This window comes from Filicampus tigris, chromosome 12 (assembly GCF_054856515.1).
Source record: "Filicampus tigris isolate MCC_2025a chromosome 12, RoL_Ftig_1.0, whole genome shotgun sequence".
NCBI classification, from domain to species: Eukaryota; Metazoa; Chordata; class Actinopteri; order Syngnathiformes; family Syngnathidae; genus Filicampus; species Filicampus tigris.
The window spans coordinates 4,359,684-4,384,871 of record NC_141228.1 but is presented as its reverse complement, the minus strand read 5'-3'; the positions used below and the strand labels follow the sequence as shown (position 1 = coordinate 4,384,871).

Sequence of the window (25,188 nt, the reverse complement as noted above, 5' to 3'; positions counted from 1 at the left end):
TGTGTGCCCTGCGACTGGCTGGCGACCAGCTCGGGGTGTAGTCTGCCTTCGCCCATTGACGGCTGGGATAGGCTCCAGCAACTCCCCGCGACCCTATATAGGATAAGCCGTTTGGAAGATGATTCCACAACGTCTTGTAGAGCACTCTGCCACACTCCAAAATCCAATTCGATTCTATATTGTACATAAGAAAATTCCAAGCAAAGCCAAAGTAACATTGGAGGAGTAATTATACCAGAATATGTTAAGAAAAATCTGTCATGCGGCACCAAAACAGTAATCCTTAGCCGAAGTAGTAGTAGAATAGCCCAAATGAAAATTTCCGATATTCATTGGGTACCTGAACGTCTCATTACGTCATCGTTGGCAATCATTGACCAATGGGAACGTGTAAATTATGACGTTTACAGGAAATGCACACTGACTGAAAACAGTCTCATTGAATAGAATCTTGTCAGTATTTAATACGACAACAGCCAACTTTACCTCTTAGGAGTTATGCAGACTTGGTGTCTCGTTTCAATATGTGTTTTACTCGGCGTTGTCGTGAGATGGGGCGTGTCCTTAAATTCTTATTCCGGTAAGAAGCTTATTATATATTTGTAGCGTTATTCACTACAATAATCACAAAATCAACATGCTCAGACGTCCATAAAGTATTGATTTTTTGTTTGTTTGTAAAATCTCGTGTTTGGAACTGAAGCAGTCTGTTTACCTTTTTAACTTAATGTCTGTTTCCCATTCATGAAACTTTAATGTTTGTCTCTAGGAGCGGGAAAAGCGCCAATGTTTGGCGACTATGAAGCACAGAGACACTGGCAAGAAATAACCTACAATCTTCCAGTGCACGAATGGTCAGTATTAGACACATATTTGTGAACAGCTTTGTTCCCAAGGTGTTGAGACACATATCAATAAGGCACAATACATTGTATACATTGCTGTACTACAGTACCTTATGGCTTGCATGCATGCGTCACGTCGACTGCTGTTTTACTTTGTCTAGTGTTCATGCTGTATGTTCACAGCATTTTCACATCATCATCAGCGCACTTTGTGATTGCGAAAAATACATTTGCAGACTATCCCAATGGCAGTTCCAAACCAATGTTCCACTTTTTGTCATGGTTACTAATTTTTACTGTTCATATCATGTGAGGGTAATCACATCATGGACTATGCATTTAAAAATATCTAATTTAACATGGATATAATTGCCAGGTATTTCTGAAACATTTGTAATGTGACGACGGGACTTTTTTTTCTTGGCCTCCTTCAGGTACTTCAATACGACAGACAATGACTTGAATTACTGGGGTCTTGACTATCCCCCACTCACTGCGTATCACAGCCTGATCTGTGCTCATGTGTAAGTAAATCCGCTTTGTGATGAAAGCCTCACTGAAAATGTCATAAAGAGACTTAAGTAGCCCTTTTCAATTCAGCAATCATTAAAATTTGAGTTGATTTTGACTTCCCCCTGTCCGCATATCCAACAATTAAAGAATTTATTTTATGTTACAGTGCCAAGGTAATAAACCCAGAATGGGTGCAGCTTCACAAATCCAGAGGTTATGAAAGTACAACACACAAGTTATTTATGAGAACAACAGGTATGGTAATTAGGAAAAAAGATAAATAAATCCATGTACGGTACACTCACCAGCACAATTTTACAAGATTCCCTGCAAAAGTTGTAATAATAGACAACTTTTATTAATATATTCCATTTTAAGGATGCAAGGATGCTTGAATTGAAAGTTCTGGTATACTTAATCTCTTTCTCTGTTGCAGTGCTTGTTGCAGATTTCCTCATATACATCCCTGCCATTGTATTATATTGTTTATGGCTGAATGATGGAACTATTAAAAGAAAGGTGAGACATGATCGTCCAGTGGCATTTAGCATTTACTGAAATATAGAGTGGCTTGCGAAAGTATTTGGCCCCCTTGAACTTTTTGACCTTTTGACCATTTCAGACTTCAAACAAAAAAAACGTAAAATTAGATTTTTTTTTTTTTGTGGCGAATCAACACCGAGTGAGACGCAATGGAAATTCATACGATATTTTAAACTTTGTTTTAGAAGTAGAAACCTGAAAAGTGGGGTGTGTGATATTATTCGGCCCCTTTACTTTCAGTGCACTCCAGAAGTTCGCTGAGGTTTTCAGAATCATCCAATGTTGACCTCTATAATTGATGTTGATAAATAGAGTACACCTGTGTGTCATCAATCTCAGTATAAATGCACCTGCAAAAATGAAGTTCAATATATCGTATGAATTTCGTTCCACTTAACAATCGTTTCCCACCTGGTGTTGTTATTCTTCACAAAAAAAACAATAGTATTTCTTTGTTTGAAGCCTGAAATATGGCAAAAGGTTAAAAAGTTCAAGGGGGCCGAAAACTTTCTCAAGCCTCTGGATCTGCCTAAAGATAAAATACAATATCAATTCGTACACTGCTCATCCCGCTAAGCCCTTTTACAATGTAAATTGATATTTTTAAAAGAGGTGCATTTGTTAACATTTTAGACCTCGTTTGAGTTTCCCTTGGTTAACGCAAGTACACTCAGCCAAGATACCGTTGAACAGGACAGAAGTGAAATTGTGTGCAATACAAATAGAATGTCTTAGTCCTAATATTAATACTTAAGTTGGTATACAGTAAGTATTCCCACCTACGGACCTCTGTCAAACGGAAATTCCCTCATCCGGAAAAAAACATATGCATTAAATTTTCTACTACAGTATATTACTCTTCACAGAGACAACAGTGCATATTCAAATGAATTTCATGTGAACAACAGAATATATTTATCTGCTATACTTATACAGCTAATGCAGGTACAATACTCAGAAAAGTAATTTTACAGTGTTTTGGCTTCCTCATCCATCAACTAATCACATAATTTGGTTCACTGTGTGATGTGCAACACATGTAGACAGCAGAATATGAGTTGAATTTAACCTTTATGGATTAATAGTATAATTAATAAGATACAATTAAAATAACATTTGTTTTTTTTCCTCTCCAGATTTGCACTCTCCTCTGCTTTCTGATCTATCCAGGGCTGGTTCTTATTGATTATGGACATTTCCAGTATCCTTTCTTTGGGCCATGTTAGTGTGTTACTTCATTGACCTAATGACAACACTATACAGAATCTTAAGATTCATCTCTCACCTGCAACATTAAACAGCAACATAGAAGTGGATTTGTGGATTAAGTGGATTATCTTTTTTCTGTCGCGCTTGTCCTCGCTTCGCTTATCCCAACTGACTTTGTTCAAGAGACGGGGTGCGCCCTGGACTGGTCGCCACTCACATGTAGGGCACATAGAGACAAACAATAATTCGCACCTCTGTAATATTTTGAGTCCCATGTAATATCACCTCTCTTGCAGGGAATTATCCTGATTTGGTGTGCGAGGTCAAGAAGTTCCAACTATAAAATCAGGCTCGGCTGACGTATATTCCCGATTGGAAAGTAATCGCTTAGGGAGGTAATGGGGTGCTGACGCATATTCCCTATTGGAACATAGTGTGTATTCTCCGCAAAAAAAATACAGTAAATAAACATAAAATATATCCTTTTAAAAACAATCTATTTGTGTGGCCCACTATCTAATGGCTCCGGGAGACCACTGACCTATAAGACATTCACATTAAAATGTATTTCCAATCTACAACAAAAGTTCTATCAAGGTAGGAAAAGTTTTCTGTGCAACAGATTTAGGATGCCCCACTACATGTGGTGCATACCTTGTTCCTGGGGCAGACCTTTAGAATAAAAATGTAATTGACAAAACAAATGTTTTCATCTAGTTGACACTAGTAGTTAACCTCCACAGATCTTGGCATGACATGAAAACACTTTGTTTACAATATTGATCTTAACAGTACAAGGTACAATGCAGTGAGCCTGGGCTTTGGACTGTGGGCTATTCTGGCTCTGGGACTGGGCTGGGATGGATTGGGCTCGATGGCCTTCTCCCTGGCCCTCAACTACAAACAGATGGAGCTCTACCATGCTCTGCCCTTCTTCTGCTACCTCCTGGGAAAGTGTGTCAAAATGGGCTTAATGGGCAAAGGGTGAGTGTACCCAATGTTCGGACAGATGAGTATGTAACTTGTATTTTGTTGTACTTGATGCACATCATCACCCAACCTACAAAGACCTCAGTTCTTCTGTCACTTTGAAAGAAGGCACAGTTCACTGGAGGGCTACAGAATGACTGAGGTAATCAGCTAGGATGCTGTTACTTGTGTCTATTTATCTAGTAACAATGTTCCAAGGGCATTTAAAGCAAATGGAGAGCTGGATTAGAAGGGTTGGTGGGAAGATATGTCCAGATGACACTCTAGCTATGCCCAAACTCTTCAGCTATGCCCGTGAGTGCGGCAGCTTCCCAGCTACAGCTGACAAGATCACTGCATGGTCTGACCTATGCCGAAGACTCTCAGCTGATGCATGGCTTTCACTGCATTCCAAAAAAGAGAGGTCATATCCCTTAAGCAAGGACGTGCAGCCGAATAAAGATTTAGATTTTGGAAAATCATTGTAAATGTAAAAAGGACGTTCATATTTGATTTGGTGACAAAGTCTGTTTTTTCATGGTTTTAAATGAATGTTTTTGTAATCCTTTAAATATAGGTTGTTGATGTTGCTGAGAGTCACAGCTACAGTGTTGGTGACTTTTGTTCTCTGCTGGTTGCCCTTCCTGTCTGACCCAGCTCAGACCTTGCAGGTGCTCAGGAGAATCTTTCCAGTGGCTCGAGGCCTGTTTGAGGTACAGTAGTTGAAGGAAAATGTGAGTGATCTAATCTTCATTTTGAGAAAAAAATTCTACACTTGTCTAGGAATTGTGGCTTGCAACTCAAATATGTTATTCGAAGAAATAAGTAGGAGATGATAATTGATCTACTAAATTGGTTCACGGATTAGTAACGATCAGACGTTTTCCTGGGAATGAAGTGTCGTTACTGAGGAATTTAAATTCTAATTTCATGGATTTGTGAAAAAATGTAGCAAGATGTGTTCTTTCATTAAGGTCAAGCAAAACCTCTTCGTGCCTTTCAAGCGGTTCCATCCTCTAAGCATGGCAAACACTGTTATAAGTCATTCAGTGCCAATCTGAAAGAGATAAGCGGAATCAAATCTCAGAAAGGTCAGATCTGTTACACTCTGGTCTCTGGGAAACTCTGGGAAAGGGAATGAAAAGTCAAGAAGAATGAATGATTCAGATGTAATGATCTTATTGTTTATTGCACGACAGCATTGTAGCACTATTTACGAATGCTGGGCCATTTCTCCAGCTGGGATGCTGTATTAATTACTGGTAAAGGATGAAGTCCATTTGTATTTGCCAGTGTAGAAAGAGGAAACGTATCTTCTTGTGTAAAAGGGTCTGTTCATAAACCTCATGACACAAAGCTTCACATCTTGGTCTCAAACCCAGCGCCAGGTGTCACAGATGTGTGGTATACAGGAGGTTCTTGTGTCTTGGGTAAACCCATATTTTTGTGTTCTATGGATCTTCTTTGCACTTCTGCTTCTCAATGAATCCTAAAGACTCTTCTAAATTCTTGATCATTTAATATTAAAAGTCTGGGGCAAGTTCACAGTTAACTCAAAATGATGAGAGTTTGATTGTTGTTGACAACCGATGCAGCATATTTACAGGTTTTGAAAATGATGCACGAGAAGTAACTAAAAAGGGACGGCTGCTCTGCGACTGTATTTGTTCAGTCCTAGCACGAGATGCCAGAGCCGGCGATGACAACAAGACAGGTTGCTGGGGCACACTGTCTTGAACTAGTTGTGAAATTGTGAGCATAATCCTACACTTTGAGTAAGGAAACGGCGAGAAGGGGTAGCAAGGAAGGGGAGGAGCAGTGACTGGTGCTTGTGGCGACTACTGGGTTGGAGCAGTTGTAAGTTTACCCACTGAACTACATTCGTCCGTCTCAGGTTGCCCCCTGCTCACAAAAATGGCAGCAAATGCTTCTCCCTGTGAAATGCTGACATACTTATAGGTGACAGTGCCGCACCACTCTCGCCGACTCGCCCCATTTGAAATTGTCCCCCCCCTGCCCACAACCACCACCCCGCCGTTCATGTGGTGCCTTTAGGTGGCATTCAAGAACATTCCCAGGGTGGTATTCGGAGTGGGGCGACAGGGAAAACAGAGAGGGCTGCAGTTGAGGCAGTATAACATGGGACAGACAGCCCAATTGCTGACAGGGCTAACACGAGGGTCCGCACAGCTGTGCCGTGAGCAGCTGTAGCATGGAAGAGAGACAGAAATAGGCCAGAAATAGGATTTCTAGTCGTGTGGTCCGGGACCAACGGAGTGATAAAGCTGATCTAGTCATGTGGTCTCTGTGTTGTGTGACATTATAGTGCAGAGTGGCAGCTAACTTAGTTTAATAATATCTGTTCTCAAAACACTGGAAGACGACAAAGTGACTCAATTGTTACCCAAAAGTTACAATAAATCAATATTCACATGACTTGAAGCTGGGCTTGTAAGTTATTCACAAAAATATACAAACAAGGTAAAAATAATTGTAGAAGATTTTATTGACTATTTAAAGAAAAAAAATATTGTCTTACTTACACTGTCCTTTTTGTAGCCAATTCTGTATAGATTTACGGTAGTTATGTGGACACAAATTTGGTTCCCCTAAATAAATGATGGCCTGTTATCGACCGTTTGTCTCCCAATTAAAATATGAAGAGTGTAACACGTCAATGAAGATGTATACATCGTGTAATTTTTCACACGCAAGCTTTCATAGATTTCATGATTAAAAAACGTATTCCTGCAAAACATTACAACTTTGAGCACAGTCTTCAGTTGTTAGGCGGTGTCCTGTGATTGGTCTAGATCCGCTGGTTATGCAGAAACTACTTATAGTATGATCTTCGACCTTGTATCTGTGAGTTTACAAATAATCCCATGCTGACAGGGGGCTACTTGCCACACCTCGGAGCTGTCCTGTGGAACTGTCCCAGGAATGCCTCAAGGAACATTTATTGCGCTGTCAGGAGGAAATTACTCAACTTATTTGCTTTGTCTATAAAATGGAATTCACAGTTATGACTGTGCTTGTATACGCATAATGGCACGTGTCCAAACAGTATAGCCCAATGATAAATGCTTTCAGCATGCTTTAATGCACTTGTTAAGTGTTTAGTGTCTGATGTGTGTGACGACGATGAGTTTGCATGTCATCACTTATCATTGAACCAACTTTGTATGTGGACAGGATAAGGTGGCCAACACATGGTGCAGCTTGAACGTCCTGATTAAGATCAAATCCATTCTGTCCAGTGACTTCCAACTCTACCTAAGGTAACATCATCATCTGTTTTAAAACCTTGATATTTGCTGCCTTTTGTTGTTTTCTGTTCTGTAATTTTTCTGTGTGAGTGTGTGTGTGTGCGTGTGTTTTGTTCTTCTTCATCCTGTCTCTTGTGGTTACGTCTTCCAGTGTGAAGCAGTGGGAAAACAGTTTGCCCAAGGCTGTGAATATTGTGTTCTAGTGGGGTAGAAACATCTTGTGAGGACCTTCTGAACATGAAGTCAAAGCTGTTTTTAGAAATGTGGTGACAAGAGCTTTGGTTGCTCTTGGAGATATTGAGTAAGGCCTGTGTTGTTTGTACACAGCAAAACAAAGGTTACAGAACGTGAAAATGTATCTAATAAAGCAGATCTATAATACACAGGAAGCTTTTTTGAATTGCTATTTTGAACAAAAGCCGAGATCCTGTAAATCACTGGGAGGAAACAGTTGATATAACAGTTGTGCCGTGGACGACTGTGCTTAAATAACCTATCACTCTAAATATAGGAGTCCTATGTTCGCTGCATGAGCATGTTTTTGCCAGGCCGCTAAGTCCTGGGATCAAGTTGGACCTCTTTGACTGTGGTGAATTTCAAACAAATGAAAAACACTTGTCTATTGGCACTGGGTGTTTGCTAAATGCTTCTGCATTGGTGTGCTATGTACAGAGAATGAATAAGCTGTGAAACAGTATCGGTGTCCTTCTGGACTGTAAAACACCACCCTTGCATATAAGACATGCAAACTGGTAGACAGTGAATGTACGGAATTACTAGAGTTCCGCCATGTCTGCCTTGCAGTGTTGTTGTTATACACAGCTCTCTATTTGGCACACAATTCATTGTGCTAACACAATGTTGCTCTGACGCCTTAAATCTGCTGACCGACCTCTCAACACATACTAACACCTAATCCCTCTCCCCCGCTGCTTCCCCCCTCAGAAGGTGACAATTGAAGGGTTAAACTAATGGTCCCCAGTAGGGGTGTAACGGTACACGTGGGTGTATTGATACGTTTCGGTATGGCATGTTCGGTTCGGTCCACTTGCGTTCGGTTCGGTCCACTTATTAGCGCGAGCTTACGCACGGGCGCTATTGACTGTTGCATGCGGGAGACGAGAGTAGCGGCACAACAGTGAGAGCCAGAAAAGAGCCAGAGCTCGAAGGTCCCCGTACATTCTGGCTGGCCTGTTAAAATCGCGGATGAGGAAAGGTACGTGGTTAAGTCTGAGAGTTGTGTGCCGACATTGCTACATGAGATGGGCGGCAGGTAGCACGTCTAACATGCACGGCATCATCCGCCTGTGAATGTTTCTTAGACAAGGGAGCAAAAATGTCAAACTTCAATAGCGAGATTTATCATATTGTAGCGTCATCCAGCAACACGCCCTCAGACGTATTTTAATTATCTCGTTTTTATTAATCCAAGTACAACTGCTCGCGCTCTTCTTTCTCCGCTGCTCCACTCGCTTGCCGTACAATGCATTCATGAACCTCGGAAACATCACAACTCAGCAACACACAAATCCGACCACAACACAGATAACCCAATTCGTTACAATATGCTGTTGAACATTCAAAGATTTCAATGCTTAAAAAGTGTATACAATTTCATAAAGACTTTTTAAAGTTACTGTATTTTTTTCATTATAAAAATAGTTTTAATATAGTTAGCAATAATTGTAACTGTTATTGTATGTATTTTTTTCATCACAAAAAGTGTATATATGTACTGTAATGACAACTTGGCTTTAACTTGAATACTTAGATTTGTCATTGGCTGTTGCTGCTGAGTGTTTAAAGATTTCAGTGTCTTAATAATTTACAAAATGAAGAGCACTTTATTGTTAGTGTATTTTTTATTCTGGTGTAATTTCTTAGAATATAATATAATATGGTTCGCTTTTATTTATATATTTTTTTAAAAGTACAGTTTACTTGTCATCTTTTCAAAATAAAAAAAAATAAAAAGTCTTTTTTTTTGTACCGAAAATATACCGAACAGAAGTTTCCAAAAAAACGAACCGAACCGAAACATGATTTAGCCTACAGTTGCACCCCTAGTCCCCAGAGAGGAGGACAGTGTTTGGTTCTTCTACATAACAAGAACCTCCCATATAGGTAATCTAGAGGATCCACTGGTGTGATGATGACAGTTGGGTTTTTCTCCCTAGGCACTCTGGCTTTCTCCTATGTCCCAAAAAACATGTATGTTAGGTTAATCAAAGACTAAATTGTTGATAGATGTGAATGTGAGCGCGTTTGTATCTACAGTATATGCCCTGTGATTGACTGGCGATCAGTCAAGAGCATACTATGCCATTCGCCCAAAGTCAGCTGGGACTGTCTCCAGCTCACCCACGATGTTAATACGGACAAGCAGTATAGAAAATGACCAAGTAACGGATGTGTTATGAATTGGTGCAGCCAATTTGAAAGTAACTTCAAATATCTAATTTAATATATCAGATAAGGTTGCTACTTGTGCTTGTATAAGATCATACTGTATGCCATCTCTTCGGTTGGAATGGGATGCAACCTGCTTTTCAACTCCAATGGGAATTTGTCTTTTTGTGTTTGTGTTTTGTTTCAGTTTGGCCTGCACTGTCCTGGTAGTCCTACCATCCTGCATCAGATTGCTGACAAAACCTACATTCTGGCAGTTTAAACTGACCTTGGTGAGTGATTAGGGCACAATTTAGCACAGCCTTCCACATATGACTCTTCCATTAATTTTTTTTTACCCATTCTATCATTGCATAAGTGTAATGTTAGGGGTGTAAATAGATTTGCTTGTTTACAATTTTTCTTTTTTTGTTTGTTTTTTGTTATCTCATTACAACATGTCTAAGTGCTGTTGAGGTTCATTTAGGTTGAATAATCATACAAAATCTGCTTCCTTTTTAGGTCAACTCATCTCTGGGGTTCTTCCTCTTCTCCTATCAAGTACATGAGAAGTCCATTCTCTTGGCAGCCTTGTAAGTGCAGAAAAAAATATCAGTTTTGAAAAATGGCATCATCTGCCAAGAGCTGAAAGGTTGTATTATTCTTAGAGTTTGCTAAATAACAGAGCTTTGCTTCTAATTTATCACCATCAAAGAGGCAGGGCTTGCAAATGACCACTATATAAAGGTAGAGGGTGAGGCCATAACTACGTTTGAGAGCAGAGGATTTGGTTCCTAGATCTGGGATCATGTATTAATCTAGATTAGGGTAGATTGTTGCTTTATTAACTATTGAGTTATATCTCTCACCTGTCCCCACAAATCAATCAGTAATGCATGTCCAAGGATTAGGAAAGAATGGAAGGCAGCAGCGCGGGCGTTGTTTGCGCAGGATCAATTATTGGACTGTAACAGGATATGCAAAAAGCACTGACTGTAATTATGGGATCAGGGGCCGGTGGAAAGTGCCCCCTTCAGAGTCACTTGTCAACACTGATAAAGAAGCCAGTCATTAATTTAACATGGTGAAGTCATGTCAAAATATTGCTGTTCCTGATGTAATGTTACCCATGGATGGTTCCCGTTACACTAAGAGACCCACCGGTACTTAACTAGTGTGGTGAATCTGCTCGAAGGGTAACTGCTGTGTGACGAGTGACCAATTCAAGTGGATCTTATTAGCGTTAACATTACAAAGACAAGCATACATTTGGTGCCGACCCAACACAGCCTCAAATGCCCTCTTGTGTATAGTGTGTTTGACAGTGTTGAAAACCCACTTATCTGGATCTTTTCTAGGCCCGTCTGTCTCTTACTCAATGACCTTCCACTGATGTGCATTTGGTTCCTGCAAGCTTCTACATTCAGGTAAATCAAACTGTGGCTTTCTAAATCAATTTCATGAATGAACGATGATCTTTTCTCTGTATTGTTGGTGATTACAGTTGTCCTGTACTGTTTTTGGTAAGGACTTGAATCAGAATGTAGTTGTACTTTATTACGGTTTATGCTCAATTAATAATTTGAATCTTTCAGATATTAAAGTAATCTGGATACAATATTGAAGGCTTGAAGAGCTTTTTTTTTATATTCACAAAATATTGTATGTCCTCTGCATTTAACCCATTTCAGTGTTAAAGCATTAGTGAGACTGGATCACAAGGCGACTTATGGTGCACCTGGAGAGCAATTCAGGCTTTCGGTGCCTTGCTTGAGGGTAAGGGTTGGGGGTGGTGTGTGTGTATGTTTCTCATTGCATCCTTCTCAGCTTGGTCTCCCTCCCTCCGACGTTACTTGGCAGGTGGTGTTCTTAACCACTCGACCAAAAGCAGAACTTGAGTCAAGGTGACTGATTGGCATGAACGTAAATGTTTCCGGAGAGAACACACCGTATAAATAATAAACTGATGTCATTCATTGCAAAAAGTTGCCAAAGTTGTGTAATGACCTGGTATAAAGTCATCAGTCCATATAAATCTGTCAGTTCATTTCCACATATGGTTTAATTGTTATTCTTACATGCTTTTATCGTCTATAATCTGAGAGCTATCAAATGGCAAATGTCATAGTAATAGTCTTGAAAATGTCAGTGAGATGTAGGGTTAAGGTGAGGATGGCTTTTGGAAAGACAAGTAGTGTTTCAGGTGCTTCCTCAACTTTCACCAGCTGTTGTTAAATTCTTCCGGCAGCTCTAATTGTTGTGTGTGTGGTTTAGGGTAAGGATACATGGGGATTACCCTACATAGTCAGAATGCCTGCTGTCTAAGTGTGCATTGTATAGGGACAGAAGGTCATTCTCCAGTTTCTCAGTACAGTCTGACATGGATATAATGTGCATCCTCTCCATGCTCTATTATCTAAAAAATACATCTTTTGTTTGCATAATTGACTGAATGAATGCGCGAGCTAAACAGCGAGAGGGCAGAATGTAACCACTCTGTTAAAATTGATTATGTGATTCTAAAATGTTTAGCTGTTGAATAGGGCGTTTTTCTGTTTGCAGAAAGAAAAAGAATGAGTGGCTGAGAATTGAGAGGTTTTTGATAGTTGGAGTGTTGTGCGATTTAGTATGAGTCAACTGTTGTTCTTGTCCGTGGTCATCCGCCAAACAAAGATAAGCTTTGTATAAATGTCATAGTTAGCTCGCTCAGGGACAAAATGTTGGTGCAGGACTGCCGAGATAAAAGCATGGCTGTTGCCCTGCACTCAGCAAACATATATATATCCATGTAATATATCTTACAAGTATTGAGTGTCAAGGTTCAGGCTGAATTGCATCATACATAAGGGCTGAATTGCATCATACATAAAGCTGCCCTTTAAAACCACCTTTGTTTTTTTCCACCCCATGTCCGCCTGCACAGCATGCTGCCTCTGTTTCTGAAGGACGGTCTTCTGGTTCCATATGTGGTGACTTCGCTAGCCTTCCTCTTCTTCAGCACCTACTTACTGTCAGCACTGGAGCACTGTTCAGAAGAACAGCTTGCACTGGGAGCCTACCACAAGATCTTGTTCTTCCTACCCAGAATGGACCTGGCTTGGATTATGAGATGGAAGGTTAGTGTGACCTGTTGTTGTAAACTAGGCAGGGACCCACTTGACCCAAGTTGCCTTCCTGCCGCGTTTCATTTGATTGACTTTGACACTATTTCAACTAACATTGTATAGCAACATAATACGTGTTAAATGTTGCCCACTCCGCATCCATTGCAGCCTGATTATCCTGGATGGGGTATTCCCCCATCTGTGGTCCCTTCTCATGGTTTCTCATTTTTCCCCAGAAGATCAGGGGAAGTCATTAATATTTGTCAAATGTGGTCATGTGAAGCCCTTTTGAGACTTTCTTGTGATTAAGGGCTATATAAGTAATTGTGCTTTGACTTGACTTGCAATCACAGGAGAAGAATCCAGACACAATTACAGCTTGGTAGAATGTATGGAGATAGAGGGTCGTATACAATTTTTTTCGAGTAAAATATCCAATATACTTTGGGTATGGGTCCGTTAAGCGAAATTATTCTTAAACAAGCAAGTGCTCGCCTGCCAGTCCTGTAGAACTCATTTTGTAATGTTATATCCAGCCCCACTAGACTAAACACTGCATTCACCAATTTTCTGAAGCTGAGCCATGATTGGTTGTTTCCGGAGCCATGAGCAACTGTGATGTCATTTTCAGTTGACAACAAAAATGGCCGCCCCCTGAGATGGCTAAAAATGGGTAGATTTTGCTGCTTAACTCATATTCCACAAATTCAATATTAATCAAAAATACAGTGTTTAAACTAGTGGAGACACACAGAAAATATTATTGGAAAGAAAAATTTGGGGTTGACTTCTTTCTTAAGAGGCAACTAAATGGAAACATTTCCACCAAGCGGTACAGTTCAATTTGTTGTGGTATGGATTCAAATACAAATTCTAAACCATGGTGAGGCGTCGGCAAAGTGTGATGTAAATACAGTGACATCATATCAGCATGATAGTGTAACACACCAATGAGAAGAGGACTTGTTTACACTTTTGTGAATTAAATTTGAGAGAAATTAGCCTGATACTTTACTTCATGGAAAAATGCAAAAAAAAAAAGTGTTTTGTTGATTGGACACAAGGGATGCTCCGATCGATCGGGTACCGATAATGATCGGCTGATTTTCGTGAAAAATGACGTGATCGGCATATTCGATCAAAGCCTTTTATTGCCAATCAAAGCATCCGTCACCTGCAGCTCATGCGGTGTGCTGTGTAGTTTGCGTCTTGTAATATATGCCATGAAAAGGTACCTCGCGGGGGGTGAGCATGGCCACAAGTTTCAACACAACCAACTTAATCTGACATTTGAAGAACAAGCAATTGGGAGACTATGGTGAATTTACGAGGCTCACTGCGTTGAAGCAGCAGCAACATTGAAACGGCAGCTAACGCAGCCCATGCTGACCAACTCAAACCCATATCAGCGCGACAGGCAAAAGGCAACGCAAATAACCAGGAAAATAATGACATTTATCGGACTTGACGACCAACCATTCTCGGTGGTGGAAGACACCCGATTCTGCCGTCTGCTCGCCCACTTCGAGCCTCGCTAGCTACGTGCTACCGGGACGCAAAGACTTCACAGACGTAGCTCCACCAGAGAGTGCGTTGTGGCATCGAAAGTTTCCTAAAAGAAGGCGTATTATCCTGTTTAAGTTTTACAAGTGTTAAATGGAGCTCGGATGTCAGTCCTGTGTCGATGTTGAGTCTAACAAGGGAGTTTTTCGCTCGCGTACTGCTTTTAATGACAATGTTCGAACGAGGCATATGTGTTCCAAAATGTGTTATGCATGTTACTTTTTTCTCGTTGACAAATGCACGAGATAGTTTGTCTATGCACAAGACAAGAAACCAAGTTCCCGAGTCGTTTCAATTTAGGAACTCATTAAATAGTTTATTCAAGTGAAGCCTGCATATTTTTTCTACTTTGATTATATTCTGAACCATGCAATGATTAGGTGGTATGTTATTTGTTTGACTTTTTGCATAATTAAGTCTTTTGAGACTGCTGATTCTTTTGATCTGTTAAAAACTGTGTTACTAAAAGCTGGTTTGTCAATTATCTTTGTGACTGAGTAATTGTTGTATTGAGCCAGCAACAGTTTTGTATTTCTTCATGCTTTTGAAAATATATATAGGTTTTTGTCAAAATTACGGCAATAATTTGGCTGTATTTTTTCAGATAACATTGCATAATAGCAGTCACCATAAATAAATGGAAAAATATACAGGTATCATGTGATCAGAATCGGTAATGGCCGATCTCACTCATGCGTGATCGGTATCGGTGTCATAAAACTTGATCGGAACATCCCTATTGGCCACTATACACTTCCTTCTAAAAACAGTGAGGCCAAATGATTTTTGGTATAGACTAGGGCTGGGCAAGATGGCTGAAAAGTATCTCACGACATAAGTATTTCATATTGGTTGATATTGATATATATTGATTTGTTTTTGTTTTTTTAGCTATTGAACCCAAGAAAAAAGAGGTTGAATTGAGATAATTTTATTTTAACATATAATACTAAATATTAAGACTTAAATAAGTTAGCTCAGCTATGAAAAAATCAAATAAACGGGTTAATATAAAGATTAAATAAACTCCTTCTTAAACATAATGTGCACTCATACACAAGCACTCCATTCCAGACTCCGCTCCTGCTCTCTGAATTTATGTAACCCAAATGCTTAGTATAAATAGTTCATATGTATGAATCCTTCCTGCTGATATCGTATCAGATCGATCGCCCCACTTTCTAGCTGAGGTGGGCAGTCCGTCTGTCCGTCACTGAACTCCCGTTTTGCTGACGATAGACGGGAAACTTAAAAAAAAAAGACGGCATAGGCGGAAGTGGATTTTTGTCCAAATGTGTAATCGTCACTAACCTGGTTAAGTCCGAACAGACCTCACAGTCTATCACTGACGAACACCTGTTTTGCTGACAAGAGACGGAAACACAACCCAGACTGCATTGACGGTATATGTACAGCAGGTGGCAGTTTGCACCAAAGAGAGAATCATGAGGTCCTCAGACTGACTAAGTAATAAAGTTGCTTTAAATACGAAGACAGTTTTACAGAGAAGTTCTTGTGAGTTAAGTTTTAAATTTCTATTTTTTGGGGGGGGGTTAAGAAGTTGTGAAACGGTATTTTGCCGGCGTACACTCCATTTCAGAAGGTGGCAGTAATCCACCAAAGGTTGTTTGCGAACCACCTAAAAGACAGAAGAAGAAAAATAAGACGAATTTGAAGAAAAAAACGTTCTATTATTGTAATGGGCAGAGGTGGGCATTTTACTCAAATCTGCCAGTCCGTTTTTCGCCCTCCCTCTGCAGCCTGGGTACCCTTCTGCTGTCCGTCTATCCGCCTTTTTGTCAAGCCGGATCAAATCGTGATCGCCTATCGGCTGGTCCGTCTCTCATTTTAAACACGCTTTTGTCAGCACTTACGTGAACCCTTTATGAACGTTTGCGCAGTGTATGGAGGGACTGCAGGGCCAGGCCCATAGCAAAAGGGGCACTGGTAGAGTGTCAGAGATTAAGAGAAGGTGTCTTTTTATAGCGTGCGTCATTAACACACGTTTGCCTGGATGTATTTATTTACACAAGCAGCATAAATAGCGAGCACCAGTGACGGTGATAGGGTTTCATGGGTTTGCGCTGGTGGGGCGGGCGCAGGCACGAGGCGTTTCCTCGATCGTACTCACTGATTTATCTTGGGGTCATAAAGCTTAAATAGACATAGAAGTGATCTCACTCTCACCATCAGCTGTTTGCATCTCTGGTGTTAAATTAAATTACTGCTTGGTTTGATAAATCATAGTCACATTACAACAGTTAGTTTTTAGCCTGAGGTGCCAGGCCTATTTTTTTTTTTTGGGATGGGGGGGGGCTGTCATTGGAAATACTTTCTTCATGGGAGCGTAGCATAATAAACCTGTGTGGTGATTAATTGTCGTTAAGGAGGACAAGGAGGGATGTCCAGCAATGCTCAAAAGCAAAGCAAAAGGATATTCTGCCAGGAACTAAGTCAGAAATGTTTCACTTTATTTCAACAACTATAAACCTTGTTGACTTCTACAGAGGATCCTCGGTTCACGATGGTCCTGGAATTGGACATTTTGACATTGCGAACGGTGCGCAGTGTAAAAGAACGTCATCTTGCAGCACAAGAATGCACACTCAGTTACCACCGTACCACCGTTAAGTGTTTTTCATGCAAATATTTCCTGTAATTATGATTTTACGACTGTACCGCGTTAACATGAGTTAGTGATTAGTCATTGCAGTGCGAACACAACTCCACTGTAAACGGAGGACACCCAGTATACACTGTAATATTGCACATTTTACAGCCCAATCACTTAATGCAAATCAAATTGTTTGTATGTGTGTAAAATCACTGCAGTGTCCTTTAAACAATAATCCCAGGGATCACACTTTCTTTTATCCCGGTAAAGGGTCAACCCAAACATATTTTTTTTAAGAATATGTTCTATGCAAGCCCACTAGTTGAAATACGGCATTCTGATAAATATTGCATTTATGGAGCAGGAGTTAATCCAACCGTTTTAGCCATCTCTGGGGCTCCATTTTGTCACTTCGGTTGACTGAAAATGACATCACAGCTGCTCAGGGCTCAGGTAACGACCAATCACTTCAGAAGACACCTGTTTTCTGAAGCTGAGCCATGATTGGTCGTTATCTGAGCCCTGAGCATCTGTGATGTCATTTTCAGTCGATAGAAGTGATAAAATGGCCGCTCCCCATAGAACATATTCTTGGAAAAAAACGTTTGAGTTGAATTCCTCTTTAAGGGCAGTCATGTGATTTAACACAAGATAGTATGATAAACTTTATTTTACATGCAAGCTTTTGGAAGAAAAAAGCACGTAGTTTCTTTATTGCTGTGGCTTCAACTACGATCAGTTCACATTTGATGACCAATTTAAGCAGAAATCCAGGTAATTCCAAAAAGTTCACATACTTTTTCTTGCAAGGGTAGATAGATAGTCACCGACTAGGAGAGCAGACACCAGAACATGAGATCAAAGGTGTTGCCTGAAGAGCTTGAAGATAGGATTGCAGCAGGGCCTAGATATCTCAATGTAGTTTAATATTATGTTTCCAAGAGTGAAGTGACCTTTATAATTAATAGAATTGGTAGACACATTCTTCTCGGAGCTTGCTGGTGACTGAAAACCCTGCTGTCATTTTGGCTGACTACCATAGATCATTTGAAGATATTGGGGGAAAGTTGCGCTGTTCTAGACTAGCGCAAAGTTGTCCCAAAAATCAGTTTGCTCATTTAGAAATGATAGCATTCTCAATGCAGCAGGATTTTTTTTTTTTCTTTTAGTATCCGTGTCACAATCCTGTCCCTGAAATCCTCAGGCAACTCCTTGAACGTCATTGCTTGTTTTTGGCTTTAATCAGTATTGTCAGCTGTGGGACCTCGGGTGGTTCTCGATCCTCGATTTGCAAGTTCCTCTGTCCTCGATAGTGTTTAGATTTTTGGCTCCTTCCACCTAAAATTCCATCACGGAGTCCAGAAAAGCACTCATGGTGCAAGGAGGCTGAAACGTTTCGCATTTCAGATGCCCGCTAGCATTGTGGCTTCACTCTCTCGTCTGACTTCCATGCAGGCATCATGGGTTCAACTCCCACTCGGTGACTGTGTGAATAGTTGTTTGTCTTTGCATGTGGCCTGCGATTGACTGGCCACCAATTCGGGATGTTGTCCACCTTTCCCCTGAAGTCACTTTGGATAGGGCTCGAGCTCCTCGTGACCATGAACATGATAAGCCAAGAAAAATGGTTGGATAATGTCTGCTCCTTGAACTAATAGAGACATCAATTAGCGACGTGTCACAGATGAATATTGGAACATACATCTGTGAAATCAAAGTTATTAAACTGAACTCTGACTTTACATTAAAATACTGCAGTGAATGAAACCCATTCTGGAATATGGCCTCTTTCATACTTTAGTGCAGAGGACGAAAGATGCACTTCTCCCTCAGTAGGGCCTTCCCAAATTCATTTAAGACAATTCAAAGGCACCTCTTATAAAGACGGATGCACGTATGTCTTCCTATTCACGTCCAAATCGTTTGAATTTAACACAGGACCCTGATGTAGTTTGAATAAACATCCCAAAGGTGGTTCAGAAAAATTGGACGGGGGTTTGAAAAACTTGCTTCAAACTTCTACCTCTGTTTTCCATTTTTAAATAACTCACTGGCTTAGGTCTTTACAAAATGCAGGTTTGTGAGGAATACATTATTTAAAGGCTATAAAATAAGTGTGGAAATCAAGTGAATTTTTGAAATGTTGTCGCCGTTGTCTCTTCCCTCACTAATGGCAACCCCTCTTTTTGCTTTCCAGTTCTACATCAGCGTGTCGGCCATGACCTGTTTGAGCATCGCAAGCGGTGCTCTCTCCCCCCCACCTCATTTGCCTGACTTGTTTCCTGTGCTAGTGTCGACTTTTTCTTTTGTTCATTTCTTGGGGACATTTGTCTACTTCAACGTCGTCCAATTCAGTGCATTGCCAGGCAAAAAAGGCCAGAAGAAGAACAAATAAATCCAGCACAGACACAGGCATAGAGTTGCGAGTGACCTAAGAAAGCCAGTGTCGCACAAAGGTATGTGTTTGTTTTCAGTATGTATGGGGCCTTTTGCTCGCTGCCAGTGTACACCAAATGGAAATGACACTTATACAGCCCTGAACGTCCGCCCAGGTACTGCAGAATTGCGCTGCAGAGTATAACAAACGTTTCTGATACCGGTACTTAACTCTTCTGGTGTAACTAAATAAGGCAACCAACATATTTGAAATGCATCCACTGCAAAAAAAGAAATCCACATACATACAGTGGAACCTCTAATTACGAACTTACCGGTAATTGGTTCAGTGAGCTCATTTGTAACTTCAAACATTTATGAATCGAGGTAATATTTTCAGTTGAAATGAATGGAAATGCGATAATCCGTTCCAAAATTAAGTTCTATTTACTTTTTTATTTTTACCAGTGTGTGGTTAAAAACAGATATAATGCAATATAGAAACCAGTGAAACAACACACTATCAATAAAACACTTAAAACACATAACTACTTATTACTCCTTAACTTTGCTACAGCAGGGAAAAAAAGGGAAGAGGACTACAGATCTTATTTGAAAAATTATTCTTCCATAATAACATAGAGAAATTCTGATTCAAATGTTTCTTGTGATGTCAGTTTCCTTTCTAATTTATTAATTGATTTTAGCATACCAATTCAGGGAAACTTATCTTTTTCTGTTACAAAAATCAATACGTGGGATCCGACATGGTCATTTAAAAGATCAATTTCCTACACATTTTTTGATCACCAGCGAGTGCTTTCTCATGTGTCCAATAAAAATCATAACAAAGACGCCTACGTAGCCTGGTCACAAAATGCGAGAGGAAGAGCAGAGATCTTTCTGCGCATGTATGACTTGCGCTTCCAATAACACTCCCTTTAGCAGTTTCTCTTTTCTTAAAGCAGAAGTCAACCCAAACATATGTTTTTCAAGAATATATTCCCAGCAGGCCCACTAGTTGAAACACGGCATTCTGATTAATTTTGCATTTGTAGAATAAGTGTTAATCCACTCGTTATTAGCCATCTCTGGGGGCGGCCATTTTGTCTTCTGTCGACTGAAAATGACATCACGACTCAGATTCAGAAAACAGGTCAGCCATGATTGGTCGTTGTGAACAGTTCTGATGTCGTTGTGAACAGTTGTGATGTCATGTCATGTGATGCCCAGAGATGGCTAAAAACGAGTGCATTTTTCTGCTTAACTTATATTCCACAAATGCAAAATTAATCAGAATGCCATGTTTCAACTAGCGGGCCTGCTGGGAACATATTCTTGAAAAAAATATGTCTGGGTTGACTTCCGCTTTAAGGGGCATTCTGTTTGTTTAGTGCTTTATTTACATCTTTGGGAGAAGTTCAACGGGTCAGTCAACATGTGACCAGCTTCCGCGTTCATTCAACACTGCTGCTTCTGGCATCTGTGATTGGGTGAATCTAGTTTTCAGATCAACAGCAATGCGTTATGCACGTTGCCAACGATGGTTATGCAGAGCGAGACGAATTACACCATAGATCCATTCGCTTGTCCATGTCAATACAGTTTGTATATTGAAAATAGTACATAGAGGTAATTTTTTGAAGAAAATTTTGGAACTCAAATTGTACATAAAAATGGGCATTTGTAACTTGAGCTTCCACTGTGAGTGTGTGTATTTTTTTTTTAATACAGTTCCTGTGTGAGGGCAAGTCAACCCAAACATATTTTTTTCAAGAATATGTTCCCAGCAGGCCCACTAGTTTAAACACGGCATTCTGATTCATTTTGCGTTTGTGGAATAAGAGTCAATCCACGCGTTTTTAGCCATCTCTGGGCGGCCATTTTGTCACTTCTGTTGACTGAAAATGACATCACAGTTGCTCAGGGCTCAGGTAAGGACCAATCACGGCTGACCTGTTTTCTGAAGCTAAACCATGATTGGTCATCACGTGAATCCTGAGCATTTGTGATGTCATATTCAGTCCACAGAAGTGACAAAATGGCCAGCCCCTGACATGGCTAAAAAGGGAGGATTTTGCCGCTTAATTCATATTACACAAACGCAATATTAGTCAGAATGCTATGTTTCAACTTTTGGGCCTGCATAGAACATACTCTTGAAAAAAATATGTATAGGTTGACTTCCACTTTAATTATGTATGTGTACCTAATGGTGTGGCCATTATACTTATACAGTATTGTATATCATGGGTAAGAAAGACCATATTGGGGAAACAGGATTTACACATTCTGTGGAACTTAGCAGTGAAAACGCATTGCATTCCAGGTACTAGTTGCCCTCTGATTTGGTCATTAAAGGCAATTCTGTAACATTCCTGAGAGTCATAAAGTGTTCATATACAAGGAGAAATTTAGAAGTATTATGCATTTTTCCACAATTTCATACCATTCCCAGGTGTCATAATAACCTGTCTGTGAGATGCTTTTTGTCAAAATACTCCAAGGATCAGAAATTACAGACATTTTAAAAGCTTTTTTACCATTGTGAAATTGGCTCATTTTAGGGGCAGATCTGTCCCACGCAATGTGCTAGCCCTCATCAGGCCTCATCAACTGCTGAGTCAATGGCGAGTCTGTCTTTCATTAAACCAAAACTTGATGTGCAAGTGGATAATATGTTAATTAGCGCCACTGCTTTGTAACAGTGGGGCAAAAGTGCAGAATGGCTCTTGGCTTACTTGGCAGTAAGGCAGAAACCAAATTATCTGTGTACAAACATTAATGCCACAATTACATTTATTGGTCATTTGATGTGCTTTTATTGGGTTTGAAAAACAACTTGGGTTGTCCTTTTTCAGCCACAGTTTCCGGCTGGTTCTCCTTTGTACCACTGTGTGTTCAAATCCACCTCCATGGTGATGCTGCGTGACCTCACAGCTGCCAGAGGGGACTGACTAATGTCTGCACAGTTAGGAATAGTGTGGCTGTGTTGCTTAAAACCCGGGCGGGTAATTTTGGCGGATGCATTTTGATGTCATCGGACTTGCCTCCTTCAAGATATGAAAATGATTTGAAATAATAATAATAAAGGCATAATGTGTTGATCTGCATTGCAGGTTCACCTGACATCTCAATTTTCAACATTTCTCGTGTAAAAAAGAAACTGGTTGTTATCGCAAAACACAAGATAAGACTACAACTGTACAAACAAAAGGACAGTTAGAGTTTCATCTAAATTAATTAGCTGAAAATAAGAATAGTGAGATCTATTCCATATCACTCCTGGCAAATGTATTGAATACTTTACTTTGAAATGCTGTTAGTTTTGGTGAAACTGTCTTTCTTTAGGATTCATTTGTAATCTAAATGGCCTCAATGGATGGTGCTTACCCTTTTTTTTCTCGATTTTTCCACTGCATATTTTTTACATACCATGCAAGTTATTTTGTACAAATGTATTTTGATCAGAAAACAAAATAAAACTTTGCCAATGACCCAAAGTGAACGCCAGCTTTATTACCTTATTAAATTATACAATTCCAAGCAATCATATGAATACATTTTGCCAAATCACTACTGATTATTGGGAAGCAACAGAACCAGTAATTAGATACAAATGACATCTCCAAAGGGTTTTACTCAACAATATTAAAAATGTATTTCAAGTCCTTCATACCACTACGGGCCGCCTCAAAAGACGTGCACATTTTGCACAAAACCAGCGGCAGGACAGGCCCCTAAAAGAGATGATGGAAGGTGACATATCTGAGCATAATGCTATAAACTTGAAATACCACAGAAAAACGCTACATGCAATTTCACTCTCCAATCTTTCTCTGAGTTAATGACATAGGCATAAAAAAACCCATTACAACTATAAATGTTAGCAGGTCAGTGAGAGGTGCTGGAGCATCAGATGCTCTGAGCCACTGGCCAATAAAGGGCGCACTTGGCAGCCCAAGTTCTGACTTGTTTTGTTCTTGCTTTGATGTGATGGGGACAAAATTGGATCCATTTAATACCTTGTGTACATGCTTGTTTTGGCAATGACTCTCTCAGATTTATGTTTGACATGAAATCAAAGAGACACACTGAATGGTTTCGCTTTTCCTCCTTTTTCCTAATCGAGTGAGCTCTAATAAATATCTGGAAAAGTATGCTTTAACCCTTTCATGCAAAGTGGTCTCTACATTGGACAGCTATTTAAAAGTTGCTTAATTAAACTAAAAAATATATTTATATTTTAAATAATATAATTAAATCATAATTAATACATGTCAGGGTAAAAAATATTTTTTATATATATGTATATATATATACATATGTCCGCTGATAGAGTAGTGGTACACACGCCTGAGTTGTGTGCGGGCAGCGTGGGATCGATTCCCGCTCAGTGACAGTGTCTATGTGTGCCCTGCGACTGGCTGGCGACCAGTTCGGGGTGTAGTCTGCCTTCGCCCATTGACGGCTGGGATAGGCTCCAGCAACTCCCCGCGACCCTATATAGGATAAGCGCTTTGGAAGATGACATGACATATATATACATATATATATATATATATATATATATATATATATATATATATATATATATATATATATATATATATATATATATATATATATATATATATATATATATATATATATATGTATATATATGTGCATATATGTATATATATGTGCATATATGTACATATATGTGCATATATGTACATATATACGCATATATGTATACATATATATACACATATATATATATATACGCACATCTATATATACATATACGTATATATGTGTATATATATATATACATACACATATGTATATATTTATATGTGTGTATATATATATATATATATATGTGTGTGTGTATGTATATATGTATATATATATATATATGAATAAATAAAATAAAATATCAATTATGTGTGAAGTGATAAATCATTCATGTGGAATGAATGGTAGAATGAAAGAAATTTGCAAAGGAGGCCGGAGATTCCATTCAGGAGCAACAACAGTGTGTATATATACATATATATATATATATATACATATATATATATATACATATATATATATACATATATATATATGTATATATATATATATATATATATATATATATATATATATATATATATATATATACATATATAAACATACATATATATATACATATAAACATATGCATATATATATATATATACATATATATATACATATATACATATACATATATATATATATATATATATATATATATATATATATATATATATATATATATATATATATATACCATTCCATTCAGGAGCAACAACAGTGCAGCTTTGAAGTTTGCAAGCAACAAATCATCTTGTGACTGTCACATTCAACATTTAGACCTCGATTAAGTATCAAAAGTAAATATTTGTTACCACAGTAACAAATACGGTCAACCGGTATTCAGGATGCTGCTTTGCAAATCGTTAAGGATTAGAAGATGGTACATCGAGTACTTCCTGTATCCTCCCAACTGAAACTTTGCACTGACAGGAGAAGATCAAGGAAGCGTTCATCAGGAACTCGGGCCGCTAACTGGAATCAACACCGACACTCTCGGTGGCCATTTGCAAGTCCGTTGGAAATCTGGACGACACTCCTGAGGGGCCTGTATGAAAACATTAGTTATGTTTACAGTTGTGCTGGCTTTGTCCTTCATGTGGCCTCTAAGGGCGATAAAGTGAGAGTTACACGATCCACCTTAGGCAGAAATAGGAAATGTTGCTGTGAACCGCAGCTGTTGCTTG

General features: G+C 39.3%; 1 protein-coding gene across 2 annotated transcripts; it reads left to right on the top strand.

Annotated features, from left to right (window-relative positions):
- The first annotated feature begins 420 nt into the window (after positions 1-420).
- alg6 (ALG6 alpha-1,3-glucosyltransferase) lies at positions 421-22,882 on the top strand. 2 transcript variants are annotated; one of them, XR_015089083.1, is made up of 15 exons: positions 421-580; positions 770-854; positions 1,280-1,369; positions 1,525-1,613; positions 1,795-1,877; positions 3,038-3,102; positions 3,909-4,094; positions 4,657-4,792; positions 7,275-7,360; positions 9,945-10,029; positions 10,259-10,329; positions 11,095-11,163; positions 12,660-12,852; positions 19,215-19,473; positions 22,255-22,882. XR_015089083.1 is itself a non-coding variant. In XM_086048102.1 (14 exons), exons 1-14 carry the CDS (start codon positions 499-501, stop codon positions 19,410-19,412), a joined length of 1,518 nt encoding a protein of 505 aa, XP_085904228.1. In that variant the 5' UTR covers positions 421-498; the 3' UTR covers positions 19,413-20,700. The 2 variants fall into 2 exon arrangements, 1 of the variants encoding a protein (XP_085904228.1); XM_086048102.1 differs by lacking the exon at positions 22,255-22,882 and having other exon boundaries at positions 19,215-20,700.
- The last annotated feature ends 2,306 nt before the right edge of the window (positions 22,883-25,188 follow it).

What these genes read in the sequence shown, in the direction of transcription:
- alg6 (XM_086048102.1), top strand. Translation starts at nt 499, where the DNA reads ATGCAGACTTGGTGTCTCGTTTCAATATGTGTTTTACTCGGCGTTGTC. An exon ending in GACTTCCAACTCTACCTAAG is followed by an intron (nt 7,361 to 9,944) that starts GTAACATCATCA and finishes GTTTTGTTTCAG; the next exon opens with TTTGGCCTGCACTGTCCTGG. An exon ending in CTTGGATTATGAGATGGAAG is followed by an intron (nt 12,853 to 19,214) that starts GTTAGTGTGACC and finishes TTTGCTTTCCAG; the next exon opens with TTCTACATCAGCGTGTCGGC.